At 43.4% G+C, this 23,350-nt stretch overlaps 1 protein-coding gene across 1 annotated transcript in view; it reads left to right on the top strand.

Moving 5' to 3' along the window:
* Positions 1-23,350, top strand: part of GPAT2 (glycerol-3-phosphate acyltransferase 2, mitochondrial) — a 134,327-nt gene that overhangs the window by 4,822 nt on the left and 106,155 nt on the right. Inside the window, exons 2-8 of the mRNA XM_073653673.1 lie at positions 5,170-5,259; positions 6,875-6,988; positions 7,065-7,138; positions 8,715-8,825; positions 9,466-9,606; positions 10,418-10,517; positions 17,586-17,725. Of these exons, the coding sequence (XP_073509774.1) occupies positions 5,215-5,259; positions 6,875-6,988; positions 7,065-7,138; positions 8,715-8,825; positions 9,466-9,606; positions 10,418-10,517; positions 17,586-17,725 (725 nt within the window). The 5' untranslated portion in view covers positions 5,170-5,214. The remainder of the gene's footprint in view (positions 1-5,169; positions 5,260-6,874; positions 6,989-7,064; positions 7,139-8,714; positions 8,826-9,465; positions 9,607-10,417; positions 10,518-17,585; positions 17,726-23,350) is intronic.

The following is a 23,350-nucleotide window of genomic DNA, read 5'->3' as shown; positions in this document are numbered from 1 at the left end:
CAATGTTATTCAATGGGTACATCTCATCTGCAATTTTTTTTTTTTTTTCTCAACTGAAATCGGACGAGCCTCGCCAATGGAAGTCAATGGGTGCGAGAAAAAAAACAGACGGCATACGGACCATCTGTATGCCATCCGATTTTTACGGATACATTACAATTCTGTAGCATAGAACACTGTAAATGGTCCTGTAAATGATTGCAGAATAATAGTTGCAGAGAAAAAAAACGCATTGCATACGGATGTCATACGAATGTCAGGTGTGAAAAATCGCATTGTCCTCTGATGAAAATCGCATGACACTCGTCCAATTTTTCGGTCCAGATATCGGAACGATTTTTTTCACCCATATGGGTATGAGCCCTTATACTGAGTCTACAGGGGTCCAGTAAGAAAATGATGAAGTGCGGTTTTTTGACAAAAATTTCTGGGCATACAGATTTGTCTTGGCCACCATGAGGTTTACAAAATCCTCAGAGAAAAAGACTTTGGAAAAGTCTATTTGTGTGAGGCCGATGGTGTCAAATTGGATTCCTAATTGCGCCACAAAATCAGGAGTCTGTGGCTCATAGTCTTCTGAGGGTGAGGTCCATACGGGGTCAGTAATGGTGGGCACTGGTTCATTTTCTGTCCTGGGGCGTCTACACGGCGGTTTGGTATCACTTGAGGACGAGGATGAGTCTGAAAAATGAAGGAAGGTGGGATCCTCTCCCTCACTGTCAGTGTTGGAGGCAAGGAAGGCATGTGCCTCCTCTGCTGAATACCAGGTTCGGGATGACATTTTTTCACATGTGTAAAATACAGGGCTGTGGAGTCTGGGTCGGTGTACATTTTGGTGGAGTCGGTATAAAATGGACCGACTCCAACTCCTAAAATATTCTAATAAAGTGGGGAATATTTTTTTCATAAGAATTTGGGAAAGTTCTGAAATGTCCTATTCCTGATCTAAGGGTCTAGACTTTTAGCTGAGATGAATCTGCTGCAGTAAATTTATCACTTAATCATGAGCCCTGTATGAGGGAGTTGGAGTCGGTGTCATGGAAATTGAGTCGTTGGAGTCGGGGGTTTGGCTTACCGACTCCACAACCCTGGTAAAATAACCAAATTTTATTCAGTCATGTGTGTTTGGTGTAAAAAAAAAAATATTTAGAAGAGAAAAAAATGTAATCCTATCAACTAATCTAAATTATTTTTTTTACTGTCTTTTCTCACAAAAAAAACAAGATAAAAAACAGCCAGAGGTCCATCAGTGATGTGTGCCCACGATGTGTTTTTTAAGCGTTTCCGCAGCGGCAATTCCGCTGCAGAAACGCTTGGTAGAAGGCCTGCCATGTTTCCCAATGATAATCCGCATGTGCTGTGCACATGCTTCAGAAATTTCTGCTGCAGATTATCATTGCGGAAAAAAACGCAGCACTGCCAATTATTTTGCTGAAGCCCTGCGTTTTCGCCGCCATTGACTTGCATTGGAACCCATGTAATCCGCATCACTGGATCTGTACATGCGGATTACATGCGTTTCAATGTGCGGATGGTACCCGGGTCTGGAGAAGAGGAGACTCTCCTCCAGACCCGGGTACCATAGAACCTGTAAAAAAAAAAATAATAAAATAAAAAATATACATTATACTTACCTTCTGATGGCCCCCGGTGTCTTTGTCCTGGCTTGCTGGCAGATTGTGGTGGACTCAAGGACCTGCCAAAACGTCATTTAGTCATGTGACGGGTCATGCGACCGCTGACGTCGGCAGGTCCTTTCAGTGTACCGCGAGCTGCCGGCAAGCCAAGATGCATCGAATAAAGGTAAGTATATATTTATTATTTATTTTTTAACATTCTTTCGGTCACACTATATAAATCCATGCCGGTTGCATGGATTTATATAGTGTGACCAAGTTGACAAGCACTTTCCAAGTAATGCTAAAATCGCCTGGAAAGCGCTTGTGAACCCACATGCGGAAATGCAAGTGAAGAACGCTTCTCATCCGCATGTCCCTGGCAGGAAAAACGTATGTACAATCCGCATGTACAATCCGAATGTGTTTTTTCTGCCAGGGAGATGAAGAAACGCTCAGGAAAAAATCCAGAGCATTTCTGCATCGTGGGCACATAGCCTAACCCTAACTTCTTCTTTCTTTCTTTGCAAGATCAGAAACAGAGATGATCAGGCAGCAGCAATTGTGATAACACAGGCTTCTGGGGCACCACAAGGCCCAGCACGGTGCACAGAGGGACAGAGTGATTGCCCTGTACAAATCCGCAGCTACAATGAAGTATAGGGCGGTCACTGCCAGGTCATACCACGTCTGTGCGCTCTGATTGGTGCAATTAATGTCATCGTCGATTGCACCAATCAGAACTGGCTCAGGTGAGGCCTGGTGTTACAGCACCAATCCTAGGCTGGACAATCTGATTGCCTGAAACACTTGAGAAATGCTGCGCTTGGCTGTCTGTTCAGAATTGAATAGCCAATCATAGTGATCGTAGTTGGGGGGGTGGGGGCAGCGACGCCCTCCCCGGACAACGACGCCATGTGTCCTGCTCCGTAATGGCGCCGGCAGATGAATTTGATCACTGTGACAACGGTCACGGGGCTGCATTTTAGCCAAGATGTACTCAGTAGGTCAAGGGTCAGTAAGTACATGCCGACTGAGATTTGCTGAGTACTTCCAAGGTCGGGAAGAGATTAAAGGGAACCTGCCATGTAATACTACTGACTTGCAGGTATAGGGATAATCTGCAGGTTAATAGTGTTAGTAAGGGGCCCGACCGCTATGCTGAAAGTGTTGCACCTGGGTCAAAATTAACTTTACTTCTGGGAGCCTCCGGCTTTCAGTCATAGTGGTGTTAGCGATAACTAACTGCTCCTCTGAGAGCAGCTGCTAGCAGCACGCCCCGGCACTTTCACTGACAGCCAGAGCAGCAGTACATCAGTGCAGAGTCGGCTGTCAATCACAGTGCCGGGGTGTGCTGACAGTCCCTCAGTGTGGACTCACAGTATACTGAGCGGTGACTGTAGCTGCGCTGTCACGCCTGTATGACTCAAAGTCAAAGACTACCTTAAGGAGTAAAGTTAATTTTGACCTGGGTGCTGCACTTTCAGTACGGGGGCAGGCACCTTCCTAACGCTGTTCAGGCCTCATTCACATGTCAGTGTTGCACTTATGTGTTCTATCCGTGTTTTTCACTGATACAAAATGTACCCATTATAATCTATGGTGCTGTTTTTTATTTTTTTTTTCCCACTGTTTACCGGGCAGTAAAAGTGATAAAACGACTTTATTATTCTGGTCAGTACAAACGCAGCGATACCAGCTTTTTATATTTGTTATTTCTTGATTCTTTTGCATTCCAAAACCATATTTTGCTAAAATTAATGTGTTTTTGCTTCATGAGAAGAACTATGATTTATTTTTCCAATGACAGAGGCATTTCAGTGATATAATATTTACATATAACTTTTTGATTGCGTTTTATTCTACCTTTTGTGCAACAGTACGATGAATAACATTGTTTTTGCTATGTTTTTATTTTTTTATGATGTTCACTTTAGGGGCTAAATAATGTCACAGTTTTATAGATCATCAATACCAAATATTGTCATTTTTTTACTTTACTTTTGTTTTTGCATAAAATGTGTTTTAATTGGCGAAACATTTTCTGTGATTTCATTCTTTATTTTGTGGTTTGTTTTTTTTTTTTTTATATATATTCTTATAATTTTTTTCAACTTCTTTTTACCTAATGGCACTCGAACATTTGGAACATTTTAAAGAATGATCACTGGTGTAATACCCTGCAGTACTTGCGCATTGCAGGGTATTGGACCTATCAGTGTCACATTGACAGGAAGCCTGTTAGACCCTTCTTATTGCAGAGTCTAACAGGCAACTATATCTGGCAGACCCACGGGTCAATTTTTGACCTCTGGCTGCCCAACCATTGGTACAATCGGGAGTGTTGAGAGAGGGAGATGTAAGGCAGCACGAGTTTAGCTATCAATACCATGCCGTAACTGTACGTAATAATGCGAGAACACCTTCCCGATCATGACGTACTTGATCTCCGGCTCCTGCCATTGTGTTAGCCACAAGCTACACCTGGAAGTGTGAGCAAAATCAAAGAGTAGCCAGAGATTAGAGTGAGCTGCACTTACACTGAGTGCACGCTCAGAGGGCTTCTCTAGTGTCCGTGTGTAAGTGTGGGAACAGATTTGAGTTTAGGGATCATGCTTGCTGTGAGGAGGCGAGAGCTGTCAATCTAGCTCAGGGACGGTGCAAGATATGCAAATAGGAGGGTGTAACTTTGCAGCAAGACATTGACCACATCAAGGGTGCACTGAAGTGCTCTCATTGGTATACAGATTAAAAGTGAATTTTTCTGCAGCTACACCATTAAAATGTATGTTACTGGTATGATTTTTATAGGGGCTAAGTCCCATATATAAATGTTTGAAGAGAATCTGTCATCAAGTTTTTTCTATGTTATATCAGAGCAGCATGATGTAGGGGCAGAGAGCCTGATTCCTGCGATGGACCACTTGGTTGCTTGGTGCCGTTTGAGTAGAATACTGAGCTGTGTATAACCCCGCCCACACCCCTGATTGGCACTGTACATTGTCAGAAGCTGCCAATCAGGAGTGGGGGCGGGGCTACACAGATTAGCCTGACTGGTCTGCACATGAGACCTAGTCCAATCTCCTTCTGATAAAACACTGATTGTATTGAAACTACAACATGTAGCCTAATAAGTGACACATTGCTAGAATTGGGCTGTCTGGCCCTACATCAGAATGAACAGCAAAAAACTGATTCCCAGTTTCCCTTTAAGTAACTGATTTTGTGGGTGACAGACTCCCTGTAAATTGTACTTATTTCATTTATTTAGTGCAAACAGCCGAACGTTTGTAAATGTTGTTAATAATCCTACTTTGTAATGGGGGGGGGGGGGATTTGAGTAATTTTAATTGCAACTGTATATATGGATCTGCAGTTATAAACCAAAGTCAACTGACAGCTGGGAAACTAAATATTTTTATTTATGATTTTTCTTTATGCTATTACCGATATTCAAACCGATATTCATTCAAACCGATATAAATACTGACATTGTTTAATTGGATTTACATTATAGATCTGATATTTTTGTGTTTGTCATTTTTTCTCATAGGATTACTGACTTGGGCGCATTTGCAGAAAAAGTCGTAATCGTAAGATGAGTTTAGAAGCATTGACACAGCCTGCTAATGGAAAGACCATTGTGAGTGTCTTGTTAAAAAGTTGCTCATTAGACATTAGTACAGGTCCCTGTCACAAATGTCAATATACAGTGAAGCCCAACTGATGGCACAGAGGGGCTTACGACCATCATATCTTATCTACGGGGCCCTAAAGCCCCTAATACACATTAGACCACGTCGGCTGAATCCTCCTATTTCAACATGTTTATCTGACAATCTAATTTCTATTTTGGCCCCCAACTCTCTTCCGACAGATGATACAGGTGAAGATTAGGATCTGGCATGACCAATATCGAACTGCCTATCCCTTTGTTCTCTAAGAAATAAGTAGCTGCTAGAGGAGTCTGGCAACGGCCCTCACAGAGAACACGGCAATGTTTGATAGAGCAAACATGCCTGTGTATAGGAGAGATTGCTGCAGGCTGAATAGTTGGCTATCATTCAGCTGACAGCTATGGAAAGTGTATGGGTGGGGCTTAAAGAAGACCTGTCACTTGCTCAAAAAATGGAGTCAAATACTTTGTAAAAATGCCCCCGCTCCCCTGATACTGTCATTCTTTTCCGTTTTGCGCTGCATCGCACAATTGCAGAGATATTCATATTTGTTGTTTTTGGAGTGCAGTATGTGAAATCTCTGCTTATAGTCCATCTAGGCATATCCTCAGTGTTTTCTCTGGGGACATGCACTTCCTTCCCCCCCCTCCAAGATACTGACAATCACAGCACGGCAGCTGATTTAGCGTTCTCAGACGCTGCTGAGCTGTAATTGGCAGCGTTTGGGGGTGAAAGCACATGTTCCCTGAGAAGACTCTAAAGAATTGCCCTGCAAGCTGAGATTTTACCTACTGTGCTCCAGAAGAAACAAATGTGAATATCTCTGCAATGGAGAGACTCAGAGCAAACCGGAAAAAAATTGGTTGAATCAGGGAAGCACAGGGAATTATGCAAGGTATTTACATTTTACATTTTTTTGAGCAAGTGACTGGTCCTCTTTAAGAAATATTTACGCCCCTGATTGAGGAGTAAGTTTACACGTACTGATTTTTAAGTACTAAACTTAAAAAGCCTCCTTTATCCACAGCTTTGTCAGAAATAACCTGCTTTGCATCAGATTTCAACTGGTTATTCGGCTCGGTCAGTGGACCCAGGCTGGCAGATATTTTATACCGTAGCTTGCTATGTTGGCGCTGATGTAGCCTGTCAGATAATGTCATTTTAGGAGATTTCCCCCCTCAGTAAATATCCTTCACATTCGCTCCGACGATGGAGTTGTACGCTATAGGAAAACATTGTTATTCTGCCACAAGTAACTTTATCGGGTTTTCCCGGCTTATTACATTGACAACTCATCCGAAGAGTTTGGCTCCATTCACAGTATTTTTAGGGACTACAGCTCAGCTCCTATTGAAGTGAATAGGAGCTGATCTGCAGTGCCATGGAACAATGAATAGACAATGTACGAAGCGAGCCCTGCTCCTTGCACTGTTTATCTGAGCCACATATAGCAGATTAGTGGGGGTGCCGTGTGTTGGAACACCACCAATCTGATATTGATGACTTTTCCTAAGGATAAACCAAATTAAAAAAAAAGTAAGTCTGGAAACACCTTTTATCCTTCTTTCCAATTCCTTTTAGAGTCAAATCTGTCCCTTTGGATTTGGGCTGAAGATAGAAACAATACATCCTTTCCAAGGGCAGTATCGACCATTTGTAGGGCAACCTTGTCAGTCTTGTAATCCAAAAAGTATGGTAAGTGCTGAATCGGACTTCTGAACTTTTATTTATTTTAAATAATTTCCGACGTCGGCTTTACTTTTCCCTGCAGGAGACCTTCTTCTATAAGAGACACACACAGATGGGATTTCGTAATGCCATCAGTATAACGGAGGAGGACAGCCGGTGCAGTATATGCTAATACTTAGTTTGTGGAGAATCTTAGATATATCCTTTGCATGTAGAACTGTTTATAATGGCTTTCCAGGCGTTAGAATCGATGACCTATCCTAGGCATAGGTCTTATCTACAGGAATATTGGGGACTATCAGATCAGTAAAGAACCATGGTATTCGCTGGTGCATCCCAACCTCTTCTTTCCAGTACCCACCACAGTGCCATCTATTTGCATGTGTCTGGTTTTATGAGGACACTCCAGCCCTTATTTCTAAACTCCTATAGATCCTTAAAGGGATTGTTCGTTACTCAGACAACCCCTTCTCAATTCCTACATTTTCCCCAAGTAAAATAATAACACCTATACTCAACTTCTGGCGCCGTTCCAGCAGTGTCTGCACTGGCTCTCCCAGGGCTCACATGACATTGACTGCAGAGTTTGCGTGAAATAATAATCAGCGGCCGCTTCACTCTCCCCTCCTTCAGATAAATTAGACATCAAGAGAAAGTGAGAGGGCAGCTGCAGCTCACATCCTCCAGATGTTGGTTATAGCTGAAGGAGGGGAGAGTGCAGTGGTGGCTTATCGGCTGCAGAGATTGCATGACATAACAATGTCACGCAAGCCCCTGGAGATCCAGTGCCGATGCTGCTGGCACCAGAGGTGAGTATAAATGTTATTATTGAACTGTGGGGAAACTTAGGGACTGAGAAGGGGTTGTCTTAGTAGTGGATAACACCTTTAAGGATTTATAGGAATTGGCCAGGATTAGAAACTAAGGGCCTGATTCATGAAGGAGTTTTCTCCAGATTTCTTTCCTAAAACACCTTCGAATGTTGCACATTTTTGTGACTTTTGACGTTTTTTTACATCATTTTCTGCCAACTCCACCAAAGTGGGCGGAGGCAGGACAGGGGGGCGTGTTGGGGCATTGACAAAATCCTCAAAAGTTGTGTGGTAACTTACATCGGAAATGATACTCGGAGTAACATTTTTGGTTGTATATGCCTGATTCATTAAGTGGTGTGCACCTCTTACTCCAGCACCCTCATCATTAAGACTCGTGAGCACAACACCAGTCTTAATGAATCTTGCCCCAAGGATTTGCCTTTATCCTAGGAGCAGCACTGTGTCTGTCCATGGCGGTTTGTCGTATTGCTCTTTAGTCCCTTACACTTGTAATTCTATGAGCCGCAATATTAGACACAGGCCATGAACAGACATGAGTTCTTTCTACGGGGGGGTGGGGGTTCTTTTTTTACTTACCTTTTCCTATCCTGGCCATCCTTTCTGGATGTGTTCCACCCGTATATGATGTGTCCTCCTGAATGTAAGTACTCCTGTCACATAGTACTGTGTAGAGTTACAGGAGCTGAGCAGCTATTTCTGCATTTTAATGTTGCTGGAAGTTCAGCAGAGCCATAATTTTCGTATGTGCATATGGCGCGTCTTCTGTCATTCAGGGACCGGCATGAGGATCCATTGCTATGCAGACACATATCATTTAGGCGCTCTGTTAGGACACTTATAACAATCTCCTGCATCAAGCACTACAATTTTTTCCTTCATCCTTTCGCTGTGTGAAGGTATCGTGGCTGGTTAGTCAGAAGATTATGCCATGTTGTCTTTATATGGGAGAGGCTGGCAGATCAAGACTTCTCTTCAGAGTTGTCCGAGAAGATTTGGAAACATCCCAGGTAGTCTCATTATAATTTCTTGGCCTTTTATATGTTATTTCTGAACAAAGAAGAATAGTTGGTTTGTAACCATTAGCACCTCACTATTGCATCATTTGGGGGGTGAATGAGAGTCGCTGCATGCTTATCCCCAACCCAGCCATTTAAGTAATTGACAACAGCATGTAAATGGTTAAATAGCAGAGATTGGAACCATCTGTGGTCTCTATTGCTACAGATGCCGCCAGCTATATAACACACATGTCTGTGTCTATCAGACATGGTGCAGGCTCAGCTCCTGAGCCTGCTCCATACATTCACACCACATGTAGGAAGTACTATTGCATCCTACACCAAGAAGGGGTTAAAGCCTATTTTATAAGGCTGCAACTTATCCCAAGGTGTAAGGCATAATGTTGAATAGCAATCCAAAATATGGTATACTTTTTCTTTTAATATATACCATTATATACATTTTAAAAGTGGAGTAGCAATGTATATTGGCCATAAGGACAGTCTCTTATGGGTATATGTGGTGTGTCTGCCTGGAGCTCCAGAAATAGGGCTTAACGTGACGCTAGAGCCTTATGTTGTATGTGAATCTCACCCGAATAAACTAACTTGTCCATGTGCAATCCTCCATATGTCTCTCTCATTATAGGATCCAATCTGCCCTAAAGGAAGAAGAAGCAAGTAATAATAAATCCCCAGATTCAGCAAGTGCTCCAAGTAGTGAAGGCCACAAGGAAGTGCTACGGATTTTGGCGCATATTCAAAAGTCTCTTTCATCGAGTCTCATAAGGTAGCGGAGAAGTCGTAATATATTTAATGATATATTTCATCTAATACGGCAGACACGCAGTTGTGCCTAATGGCCCTCAAAACCCAAAGTAGAACCTATGTAGCTGTTTGTAGGGATTAGAAGTTTCATTATTATGGGACGCTGCCTTTCTTCATCCTCATTGTATCTTCTAATGAATCCAGAGAATAACAATGCAGCTCGTTCATATTCATCCAGGTCAGGACTAATTGGTAAAAATTGTGAGTCTCCAGAATGTTATTCTATGGGCTGGCAGGCCTTGCTTATAATTTTGTGTCTGTTTCCTATATCAGCGTGCCAGTATCTTCATGCCTAAAGTGTGGTTTATTAAAAATGGTTTGTCAAATTTGGTGCAGAAGATAATGCTTGATCTGCACACACACCTGACCTAAACATCCTTGTTCTAGTAGCTTTTGTTACCTTTGTATTGAATTGACACAGCTTTTTCAAGGCAGAACTTATCAAATCCGGGCCCCCCTATTTCCAAGCCCCTCTGGCCGGCAGACACGGAGCAGGTTGCCTTGTAAAAGTAACTTGTGACATAATGGTGATTGGTGTTCATGGTGTTTCCTCCCGTCACCTGCTTCACGACTATATGGCTTATTTTTCTCTGTTACTGATCATATCTTATGCTCTGACATTGATAGAAGATAAAGCGGCATTATGATTTTATTGCAGTAACACTTGCAGTTCACGTAGTTTGGAGGAAATATTCGCTCAGCATTACTGTTAAAAAAACAAATACTATGAAAATTGTTGTCCACTCTAATATATCTCCATACTTTTCTCCCAGAATAACACGCTGGATACTCGTCAAGTTACTTAATCGGTTATACGTGAATCTTCAGCTTCAACGTGGACAAGTGGCCACACTTCACGAAGTATCTGCTGCGGTGAGACACCCATATGCTACATGCTGCTTTTATAGCTTCAGTTGATGAGAGTTTTGCAGCAGATTTAAAGAATAACCTAATAAAAAGAAAAACTTGCAATTGACCTGTCACATTAGGATGACAAACGTTATGGTGTAAGGTAACACTTTTATTTTACCCTAATACAGAGTCTCGTGTCGATATACTGCAGGTGAGCAGAAGATGTTTCAGGAATCCTTGGTTCTCCAATAGATTCCCTTTACTCTGTTTTAACTTGTGCTCAAAAGTCCCCAACACGGTAATTGTTTCCTCCAAATTATTCATGCAGCTTTCCCCAACAAGAAAGAGTCAATGTTAAGTAAAGCTGCAACTCCTCTATGCCTAAAGGCCCCCATACACCTAGCAAAAAGTCGGCTGGGTCAGCCGACCATATAGTTTGCATTGTGGCATTCAGAATCTGACACACAACAGATGATCTGGGGGGGATCCTGCTGTTGGAATTTCCGCAGCCGATCCTATAATTCTCCAGAGATGAGCTAAAGCCGGAGACGTCTGACAGTGGCTCTCACAGAGAACTCGGACATGCTCGGCTGAGCTGGGCAATCCTGTATATGGGGGTCGGGAGAGACAGCAGCCAGCTGAACAATCATTCGGCTGACAGCCATCTAATGTGTATGGATGGCTTTACTCTCATAGGCTCCTGTAAAGGTTTTTTGAGCTTTTCTAAACTGCATGTTAACTTAAATTGTTGGAGCATATGGATTTCCCAGGTATTATTATTATTTATTTTTAGAGCACCATTTTATGTATTATGCTTTGCTTATATAGTTCCATCATGTTTCGCTGCACTTTACAGACATTATCATCACTGTCCCCATTGGGGTTCATAATCTAAATTCCCTATCAGGATGTCTTTGGAGTGTGGGAGGAAACCGGAGAACCCGGAGGAAACCCACGCAAACACTGGAAGAACACAGAAACTCCTTGCCAGTGTTGTCCTAGGTGGGATTTGAACCCAGGACTGCAGTGCTAACCACTGAGCCACCGTGCTCCCCATTGATGGTGCTGTACATGAGGGTTACCTACAAAATACAAATATAAATTACAATGAATAAACTAACAATGACAGACTGGTACAGCGGGGAGAGGCCGTGCCCTTGCAGGGTTAGTGTATAGGTATCGTTGATCTCTGTGAAGAAGGATTTTACATCGGTTTATTGAGTTTTCTAGCCCATATCATTGGGGGACACAGAAGCTAACACTATGTACACAAGGTCATCATCTATCAGCTACACCCAGCTTGCAGATAGAGTTAAACCTGTTTTAGCTTGGTGAACGAGCTTAGCAGGTCCATCTTTTTCTTCCCTTTTTTTTCCTTTTAGGCTGGTAATACAGGGTTGACCAGAGCTCCCTGATACCCTATATGAGGGGATGTATAGTGAGAGCTTACCCCACTGTTATCTGCGCTACCTGTTGTAAGGAAAGAAGGCCCAGTGGGGTACCACATTCCCTGTGACTGGCCAACAATAGCCTCACACAAACTTCCAGTTGACTATTTCACTCCTCGAGAGGTGACTCTGCTTGGGATCTGAGGAGCAATAAGCATCATTTGTTAATGAAATGAGTATACTTGGAAAAGGTGCTTATATTCCTGAGCTGTTGGGTGACCGCTATCTTTAGACTTCCCCATACACAGAAATGGCTGCATGTGTTTTCAGTGAGGAGTGTAGAATAAACCACAGTTGGACTCCAGGCACCCGCTTATCCAATGGGAGAACAAAAGTTGGGCTTTTCAATTCTTGAGCAACAATTATAAATGAGGAGCTTGGGCTGGCCGGGAGTCTTATACCTATAAGGAAAGTTTGATCAGTTTATGTAGGAGCTGAGTAGGGCACCCAATATGAGTAGCTGCATTGCTCATATCCAACAGCCAGTTGGCAAAGACCAGTTGTGCCGCTAAGAAGTAGATCCTCATGTTGGGAGCCGCTAATCCACCGTGAACCCTGCAATGGGGACAACTTGAATCTAGGGGACCGATCCTGTTAATAGAAAGTGTGGACTCTCAGTCTCTGAAGAACCTAAGCAGGAGGGAGACCGGGCAAGCGTGAAACAGAGAAATTTGACTAGATATATCACCTTAAATATAGTTATCCTTCCCGATATAGAAAGTGGAAGGGGCCCACGTTTTACGTTTCTCCTCAATGACCTCAATTAGAGGATCTAAGTTCACTTAAATTATTATAAGACGGGAAATCTGTACACCTAAATATCTGACTTGGGGAGATGCTGACTAATTCATTAGGAAGGTTAAAGAAGTGGACGATGAGTGAGCACCAAACCTCTGTATCAAGTCCTATAGAGATGACCGGGATGGATCACCATCTGCCAAATGCAACGGCCGCACTATCAGTATTTGGTCAGTATTCGGTCAGTATTTTTTCTCAGGAGTGGGTGATAAATGCAGAATTGGTGACTTGTTTCTATTATACCTTTTCTCTGATTGTTCCTCACCTGGTTTTGGCTCCCACTCCTGAGAGAAAATACTGACCGGATACTGATAGTGGGGCCGTGGGCTAATAAACATAATAACCTTGCTGAGAATGCCCATGATTGATTACGCTTGATGAATGTCAACAGCCAGAAGCTTTTTTTTTTCAAAGGGAAGGATTTACATATGTCCAAATTTGTAAGGACCCTGTACAAAAGTAAAAAAGGGTTGCACACCTTTTGGACACAATTTTTTTTCTCACTTGAATACATGCAATTGGGGCTACAAATCATTTTTCCAATTGGGTTACAATAAAAATTTTGCACCGTTTGCCTCCTATAGCTGCTGTATTACACTGTCTTTTGCAGGCTGCAGAATGGGTAGACAGATGTGGCCACATTATCTTTATTTTATCACATGTGTTGACATGATTTGTGGCACTTACTACAGTCATGGCCAAAAGTTTTGAGAATGACACCAAACTTATATTTTCACATGATCTGCTGGCCTCTGGTTTTTATTAGTGTTTGTCTGATGTTTATATCACATACAGAAATATAATTGCAATCATATTATGAGTACCAATAGGTTATATTGACAGTTAGAATGAGTTAATGCAGCAAGTCAATATTTGCAGTGTTGCCCCTTCTTCTTCAAGACCTCTGTAATTCTCCCTGGCATGCTCTCAATCAACTTTTGGACCAAATCCTGACTGATAGCAGTCCATTCTTGCATAATCAATGCTTGCATTTTGCCAGAATTTGTTGGTTTTTGTTTGTCCACCCGTCTCTTGATGATTGACCACAAGTTCTCAATGGGATTAAGATCTGGGGAGTTTCCAGGCAATGGACCCAAAATCTCTATGTTTTGTTCCATGAGCCATTTAGTTATCACCTTTGCTTTATGGCAAGGTGCTCCATCATGCTGGAAAAGGCATTGTTGGGCGCCAAACTGCTCTTGGATGGTTGGGAGAAGTTGCTCTTGGAGGACATTCTGGTACCATTCTTTATTCATGGCTGTGTTTTTAGGCAAGACTGTGAGTGAGCCGATTCCCTTGGCTGAGAAGCAACCCCACACATGAATGGTTTCAGGATGCTTTACAGTTGGCATGAGACAAGACTGGTGGTAGCGCTCACCTCTTCTTCTCCGAATAAGCTGTTTTCCAGATGTCCCAAACAATCGAAAAGGAGATTCATCAGAGAAAATGACTTTGCCCCAGTCCTGAGCAGTCCACTCCCTGTACCTTTTGCAGAATATCAGTCGGTCCCTGATGTTTTTCCTGGAGAGAAGTGGCTTCTTTCCTGCCCTCCTTGAAACCAGCCCTTGCTCAAAGAGTCTCCCCCTCACAGTGTGTGCAGAAGCACTCACAACAGCCTGCTGCCATTCCTGAGCAAGCTCGGCACTGCTGGTAGTCCGATCCCGCAGCTGAAACAGTTTTAAGATACGGTCCTGGCGCTTGCTGGTCTTTCTTGGGCGCCCTGGAGCCTTTTTGACAACAATGGAAGCTCTCTCCTTGAAGTTCTTGATGATGCCATAGATTGTTAACTGAGGTGCAATCTTTGTAGCTGCGATACTCTTCCCTGTTAGGCCATTTTTGTGCAGTGCAATGATGGCTGCACGTGTTTCTTTAGAGATAACCATGGTTAACTGAAGAGAAACAATGATACCAAGAACCAGCCTCCTTTCAAAATGTCCAGTGATGTCATTCTTACTTAATCATGACTGATCGCCAGCCCTGTCCTCATCAACACCCACACCTGTGTTAATGGATCAATCACTAAAACGATGTTAGCTGCTCCTTTTAAGGCAGGACTGCAATGATGTTGAAATGTGTTTTGGGGGTTAAAGTTCATTTTCTGGGCAAATATTGACTTTGCAAGTACAGTAATTGCTGTTAAGCTGATCACTCTTTGACATTCAGGAGTATATGCAAATTGCCATTACAAAAAATGAAGCAGTAAACTTTGGAAAAATTACTATTTGTCTCATTCTCAATACTTTTGGCCATGACTGTATTATATCGGTGTGACATGTTCTCTTCCTGCCTTGTTAGTACAGCTTTCCTGTCCATACAATGGCTGCTGGTGGAGGAGCAGGTGACTTGACCTCGTTCAGTAAGGACCAGCAGGGCCACCAGGCCTCGATGTTCTCCCAGTCAGGAGCGCAACTACTAGGCACCAACAGTTTTCATATCCGTCCCAACAGATTGACTCTTAGGAATACTCTTTTACGATCATTGTCTACGGGTTGTTTTTCTGTATCTCTGACACTGACCTAACTTCTGGAAGGTCATTCTGTTAGGGTTTAGTTGCCTGAGTAAACCATCAAGGCAATCCACAGCTTTACAGCCATGTCTGGCAGGACCAATATCACACATACCTGCTCTCTTGGCAGTCCAGATCTCAGGTATGGGCAACTGGATCATCGATTTGTCAGCCAATGCCTCATTCTGAAGTATTTAGAGATATCTGCTCCAGATAAGGACCACCTGAATGTGGACCTGATTGTGTTTAGACACAACCACAAACTTTTCAGCCTTCATATCCCATGAGACACACTGGTCATTCCATGGTACATTTCATGTTTCCACAAATTTTTCCCCATCTATATCTCTTTCATGTTTATCAAAAGTCAAATCTGAAGTGTTCCCAGTGATCTCTTCATATTAGCTCTATTGAGCCTTGTAAACCAACACGGTCGGTGTCCTGACTGGCGCTCCCTGGCGGTCAGTCTCCTGGCTGGCGCTCCCTGGCGGTCAGTTTCCTGGCTGGCGCTCCCTGGCGGTCAGTCTCTTGGCTGGCGCTCCCGGCTGGCGGTCAGTCTCTTGGCTGGCGCTCCCGGCTGGCGGTCAGTCTCTTGGCTGGCGCTCCCGGCTGGCGGTCAGTCTCTTGGCTGGCGCTCCCGGCTGGCGGTCAGTCTCTAGGCTGGCGCTCCCTGGCGTCTTCTCCTCCAGGAAGGTTTCTCTCAGGCAGTAGTTTTAACCCCTTTACTGACAGCACATTGAATAACCTGCTTAGAGAGACAAACTATGCATAAAGGGATTGTGCCAGAGAATGCTCTACTGATTAAACCAGTTTTTTGTGTTACACATAGTTTTTCTTTTTTTTTTTCATATCACGATTTTTATAAAAATAAAATTAGTAATCTTGAAATTTTCACACTGGCCACTCAGGCTGTTTTTCAGGAAGAGTTTACAGCAGTTTCCTTATCACCGCAGGCAGGATTACAATGACAGGTACCACCTCTGTATACAGCTGATAACACAGAATCCAATCATAATAGGCGTTGTCACCACTATCCCTGATCCCCCTTCCTTCACAATGACCTTTATGCCGTCAATAAATGCTTCTATAGAAAATATAGGGTCGGAGTCTATTGCTGCTTATGTACATGTGCATTTCCTGAAACAGGAAGTTGGAATGTAAAAAAAAAATAGTAACATTTTATTTTTAAGACATTGCCAAAATGTAAAAGAAAAATACATTTAGCACACAAACCTGATATTAGACAATATGTCATTTTCTCATAACACATTCCCTTTAAGGTAACCTGTCACCATGAAAATGCAGTCTGATTTTCAGGCACCATATTATAGAGAAGGGGGAGCTGAATAGATCAATTTTTTTTGGAAATGATTCAGTATAACCCGTGATTTAATAATTGAAACCTCCGCTCCTCATGGAATTTTAAGTCCAGTAGGCGGTCCCATCAGTGACTGACAGCTTGCTTTGTATAAGTGTGTATACAGGGACAGCTGTCAGTCACTAATAGGACCGCCCGCTGGACTAAAAATTAAAACACAGGTTATACTGAATCATTTCCTAGAAAACTATATATCAATCTGCTCCACTCCAGCTGCTCTATAACATGGGGCCTGCAGAATGGACTGGATTTTCATGGTGACAGGTTCCCTTTAAGAGGGAACCTACCAGTAGGTTTCAGGCCAATAAATCACCAGCTGAGGTTTAGCGTTTCACACCTGCCTATGTAAGAACCGTCCATTTCTCTGACTGGTAGTAAAACAAGATAAGCCTAGTCTATCAGCATTGGGCACATTCACATTGTGCAGATGAAGCTGATGAATCTGCCTGTATGGGCTGTAAGGAAAGGTGTACTGTCATCTGCCTTATCTGTTCAAGGCTCATGGACCTGCTACTATTGGACTCGACTTCCAGACTCTTCTTGGATCATTTATAAATCTTTTTAGACATGGACATGTGTGGAACGCTAAGCCTCCACTCCATTACCACCTCTACGTGGTTATTCCAGGCTATACAAGTTATCACATAACAGGTCACATTTTCAGGATTTCCTTAGTATTACACAGGGAATGGAACCTGCAGCGATTTCTGGTGCCTTGGTAATAATTCCAACACTAAGGATATCCTGAACATGACCTGTTGGTGGCCCTTGAGGCCTGGAGTTGGGGAACACTGCACCGGATAGATGATCATTGCGGGACTGCTGGCACTCTTACCACAGCGGATGACCTTGCGGGTCTAATGACCAAACCTAGTACTACATTTTGCAGTGCACACAATCCGCCACGCCAGAACTTGGCCTTTTCAGATTACTATAAATTTCTTTCCTTTTTTTTCTAGTGCTCAAAAACACCGCTGGTCTTTCTCTCCACGCATCCATCATGGCTGGATTTATTTCTTATACCTTTCGTCCTATTTTCCCAAAATCTTAGAGTGCCTCGTGTTGTCTGGGACCGGACAGACTGTTCACCAGTAATCAGGTACAGATGCAATGCTCTGCGGCCTTTCATGCAGATCTAATCTAAGACCATGTTGGGAATTTGGTGTTTTCTTTGTAAATTTGTTCAATTTGGTCTCTTGATTCAGTTTTAAGAGTTGCTACTTTATTGTCCACTCTTCAGTTACTTACATGTTGTATGTGCAGTTGTCTCTCTACTCCCACATGATGGATGTTGGTCAGAGTTTTGTTTTAATACTCATTAGTTATGGCTCGTTAAGGAAACTGAGAACTGTGATCCATGCAGGTCAGATATGGCTTAAAGGAGACCTCCTGTACTCAGTAAGGTCTGTGCTCCCTCTGTAATGTAGTGTATATACACTATTAATGGAGAATACTGCGCACAGCTCGTCTTGAGAGCTACCAGCAAAAATGTGACGCTTCTCACACTGCTTCTCTGGTCAGAATTCAGATGTGGCATATCTAAACAGGACTGACGTGCAAGCGCCACAGCTGTTGTGCACCTATACAAGTGTTGCATGGCGCCCTCCATGCAATGCCGATTGTACATGAATGCTTGGTGCTCCAATTGAAAATTTATGGTATGCTGAGTGTTAGTTTAAAGGGACTCTGTCAGCAAAGAATGACTGTTCAAACCAAGCACAGGCGCTCGGTGCTTCACAGCGTGGCCAAACATTTAACTAAACCTTCCAACCTGCTTATTTTCCCTCAGTCTGCACCCCTCCCATCTTTTTTGATTAACAGCTTCGGTTTCTTACTGCCAGAGAAGGTGGGGAGATAGATGGAAAACAAGCAGGGGAGAAGGTGTAAGTAAATGTTTGGTGCACCATGATGCACCGAGCGCCTGTTCTTGGTTTGAACAGTCATTCTGTGCTGACAGTGAACGCTACATCTGTGTTGCGTTACGACTGTGCTTGACTTTTTAACAAAAAAAAAAGTTGGCTTCTTAACTTTTCCTCTATTGCTTGGTGCACTGAAACAGTATGCACAAATAATCGACAGTGGTGTACAACCTAAAAAAGAAAGCTGGAAAAGAATGACTAAGTTGTAATTGCGCATACTTTATCCTTGCAGTTCTTCAACCCACATTTCCTGCCTGATACATTGCAAAGGGATCATCACACATCTCATACATTCCTGATAAATATTGCAGCGCTTAACCACTTAATATCCAGGGAATTTTTCATTCTTGCACTTTCATTTTTTCCTTCCCTTCTTCCCAAAGCGATTAGTTTCTTTTTTTTATTATTTTTCAATCCACCTAGCCTTACGGGGGCTTGTTTTTTACAGGACAAGTTGTAGTTTTGAATGAGACCATTAATTTTATCATACAATGTACAGAAAAACAGGAATAATTTTTTCAAGTGGGATGAACTGGTGAAAGAAAAATTACAATTCCACCATTGTTGTTGTTATTTTTGGGGGGTGGTGGTTGCTTTTACAGTATTCATTGTTTGGTAAAAAAAAATGATCTGGCAACAGGACCCCCTGGTCAGTACTAATTATGGCGATAGCAAATTTGCATAAATGAAAAAAAAAAAATCATATTTTTTTTAAAAACAAATTAAATTAAGTTTTGCTTTACGTCATTATTTTCCAAGGCCTGTAATGTTTTTATATTTGTCGGTGGAGCTGTGTGAGGACTTGTTTTTTTACGTCCTGCGTTGATTGTTTTATTGATACTAATTTGCAATACTTCCTATGATGTAATTTAAGCACCGCGATTAGAGTTTGACAGTTGAATTTAAAAGGTTAGCAGCAGTGATATTAGATGAGCTCCGACCACTTTTAATAGATGCAGATGCCGGCAGTACAATACAGCTGGCATCTACAGTGTGTTGAGAGCTCCGCTCCTGACCCCCTTGCAGACAATCAGTACCCCAGTGCAATATGTATATGTACCGTATTTTTCGGACTATAAGGCACACTTTTTTCCTCCAAAATTTTGGAGGAGAGTGGGGGGTGCGTCTATAGTCCAAACACATGTTCTGCGGCTGTGGGTGGTGGGAGGGCTGGGGGGGAGCGATAGCGGCGAAGGAGCGGGGCACAGGAGTCAGTAGCCGCCTGCTGCAGCCTATGCTGTGCCCGCTGCTAAAGAAAATGAATATTCCCTGCTCCCCACTCCCATGGGCGTTGGGATCGGGGAATATTCATTTTCCTTAATAGTGCGCACACTTTAGCCGCAGCACGGCTCCTGTTGCGGCCGGCGGTCTATGTGCCCGCTATTAAAACTCATGAATATTCGCTACAACACACTCCTATGGGTTGTAGTGAATATTTGTGGTCTTTAATAGCGGGCACACAGACCGCCGAGCGCAGCAGGAGCCTCGCTGCAGCTAAAGTGTGCGCGCTGTTGAAGAGAGTGAATAGTCACTGCTCCCCACGCACACAGTCCCGGCTTGGGGAGCAGTGACTATTCCGGAACAGCACTTCACTGTGTGAGGGCACATGGTAGGGATACCATGCGCGCCCTGCCATGCGCGCCTCACACAGTGAGAGTGTCGGCAGCAGAGCGGGACGCAGCGCTGGAGGAGACAGGAGGTGAGTATGATTGTTTATTTTTTTGTGGGCAGCGTGATGGGGATAACGGGGGTGCCAAGCATACCAGGATGGAGGGATGCCATGCATACCAGAATCAAGGGGTGCCATACATACCAGGATGGGGAATTGAAGGGGTGGCATGCATACCAGGATGTGGGATCAAGGGGTGCCATGCATACCAGGATGGGGAAATCAAGGGGTGCCATACATAACAGGATGGGGGAATCAAGGAGTGCCATGCATGCCAGGATGGGGGATCAAGGGGTGCCATGCATGCCAGGATGGGGGATCAAGGGGTGCCATGCATTCCAGGATGGGGGATCAAGGGGTGCCGTACATGCCAGGATGGGAGATCAAGGGGTGCCATGCATATTAGGATGGAGGAATCAAGGCGTGTCATGCATACCAGGATGGGGGATTGAAGGGGTGGCATGCATACCAGGATGTGGGATCAAGGGGTGCCATGCATACCAGGATGGGGGAATCAAGGGGTGCCATACATACCTGGATGGGGGAATCAAGGAGTGCCATACATACCAGGATGGGGGGATCAAGGGGTGCCATACATACCAGGATGGGGGGATCAAGGGGTGCCATACATACCAGGATGGGGGATCAAGGGGTGCCATACATACCAGGATGGGGGATCAAGGGGCGCAATGCATACCAGGATGGGGGATCAAGGGGCGCAATGCATATCAGGATGGGGGATCAAGAGGTGCCATGCATATCAGGATGGGGGATCAAGAGGTGCCATGCATACCAGAATCAAGGGGTGCCATGCATGCCAGGATGGGGGATCAAGGGGTGCCATGCATGCCAGGATGGGGGATCAAGGGGTGCCATGTATGCCAGGATGGGGGATCAAGGGGTGCCATGCATGCCAGGATGGGAGATCAAGGGGTGCCATGCATGCCAGGATGGGGGATGGGAGATGAGGGCCACGTATACCAGGAAGGAGGGGCCCTACATACCAGGATGGAGGATATTAACAGTTTTGGGGGACATTACCCCAATACCAGTGTCATCAGCAGACCCCATCCTCCATAACAGTGCATCATGACCACATTTTTGCTTAAATAATTTTTTTTTTCTATTTTCCTCCTCTAAAACCTAGGTGCGTCTTATAGTCTGAAAAATACGGTTCATCATTGTTCTCATGTATGGCTCATTTCTATCAGTGGAATATTGGCTTTACACCCGGAACTTTTGCAAATCAACAAACCAGCAGAGTTTCCATCCTTTACGTTAATTTGAAGGAAAAGGAATAGTCATGTACGTTGCGCTAATACAGTGTTTATAAGTCTACTATGTTTGATAAGTTATTGGCCTCCCACCTACAATCGCCCCGTCATTGATTGGGACAGAAATATTAGCCCATATGTGGTGAGTTTCAAGGAGTTTTCAAGGTCAAGAAAACGCTAAATGCCTTAAAATAACAATAAACATTACCTACCTAATTAATACCCTTAAGGCTCCCCGCCGGTTCCTGTTTTCTCCTTTCCAGGAGTCACATGCCCCATCTACTCACGTGATTTCTGAAGCCAACCAGTCTTGTGCTATCCACGTCTGCTGCCAATCACTGGCCTCATCATCGCTGCTGGGGCCGGTGATTGACTGCAGCAGTCACGTGTATACAGCACATGAGCACATCAGCAAAGTTAACCAGAGCCTGTGGGGAGCAGTGGTATTGGAATTACAGGGTATCTATCATCAGGTCAGTAATGGTTAGTTTATTGTATTAAGGCATATTCTGCATTTAGAGACATTTTCATTAATCCTAGAAAAGTGATTTGGGGTTAAAAAAATATTGTGTTGGTATTACTTTAGTTTAATCATTGGTGTTTCTCCAATGTCTTATGTAAGGTTTATGTAATTAAATCAGATTTTTGTTCTTTTAGTTTATATATTTTTTTTTCTTTATCTGGGTTTAAAAATAGTTTATTATTTGTATATTCAATGTAAAATCAATCAACATAGAATTACATTAAATGGAAGCCAAAAAAGTATTCTTCATTGACCAGGTACCTTTATATAATGCCCTCGCACCTCACAGGAAACATACAGCAGTCAGCCAGTGGCAGTCATGGGGCCCGGGATCCTGCCATTATTGTCAAATGTCAATAGTTCCTGTAGGTTGTGTTCTCATTACTATTGATCCCTGCCCATAAAAGCTGCCTCTGCTATGTGTAGTGTACAGTAGAATAAAGCTGAGTTAAGCTGGCATCGTCAGTGACTTTATAGTCTTTATTTCTATGTTTTGCTCCCATTTTGCCAAATATTAGTTCAAATGTAGCTGCCAGGCATCATCGATCCCTGAGAAGAAATGTTTCCATGGTCCTATGGGATTAATTCATGGACTGTCAAGTTCATCCTGATGTTGGTCTACTGCTTTTAATAATAATGTTTCAACAGTAAGGTTAAAAATATATACCGTATATTCCGGCGTATAAGACGACTTTTGAAGACTGAAAAATCTTCTGTCTAGTCTGGGGTCGTCTTATACGCCGGTAATGCTTTTGAACTTTCAGAAATTGACATGCGGGGATACTCTGGGGGTGTTAATAAGCTGCCGTGGCCGTATCCCTGCCATGTCGGAGTTAATATAAGGTGGAGGGAGTTAAAATACGGCGGCGGTAGGTCCAGACAGTCAGCGCTTCTGTGCTGAAACTGACACATCGCTGCGTATTCCCAGCTCCGGACACAGCGCAGGGCTTCTGTGCCGACAGCTTTCACTTGTCACAGAAGCGCTGCGCTGTGTCCGGAGCTGGGAAGTTCGCATCGCTTCTGTGACAATATATGAAAAGCCGGCAATTCAGCAGCGGCATAAGCCGGCACCCGACAATTTAGAATAGAAAGAATAGAGCTTCACACATAGATTAGATAGATAGAAACATGTCAGTCACATATATATGAAGTACAGTGACAGTATTGCTTACTGTACTTGTCATTTAGTGTAAAGGATTTATTAAAACAAATAATAGTGTTTTCATGCACCATCTCTTTAAAAAAGCCGGCCGGCAATTCAGCAGCGGTACCCGACAATTTATAACAGAAAGATAGAGCATCACACATAGATTAGATAGATAGAAACATGTCAGTCACA

Source organism: Phyllobates terribilis, unplaced genomic scaffold (genome assembly GCF_046119375.1).
Source record: "Phyllobates terribilis strain yellow unplaced genomic scaffold, ASM4611937v1 Scaffold_11__3_contigs__length_659146591, whole genome shotgun sequence".
Taxonomy (NCBI): domain Eukaryota; kingdom Metazoa; phylum Chordata; class Amphibia; order Anura; family Dendrobatidae; genus Phyllobates; species Phyllobates terribilis.
Note: the sequence above shows the minus strand (reverse complement) of the source record. Positions and strands in the feature narration are given on the sequence as shown.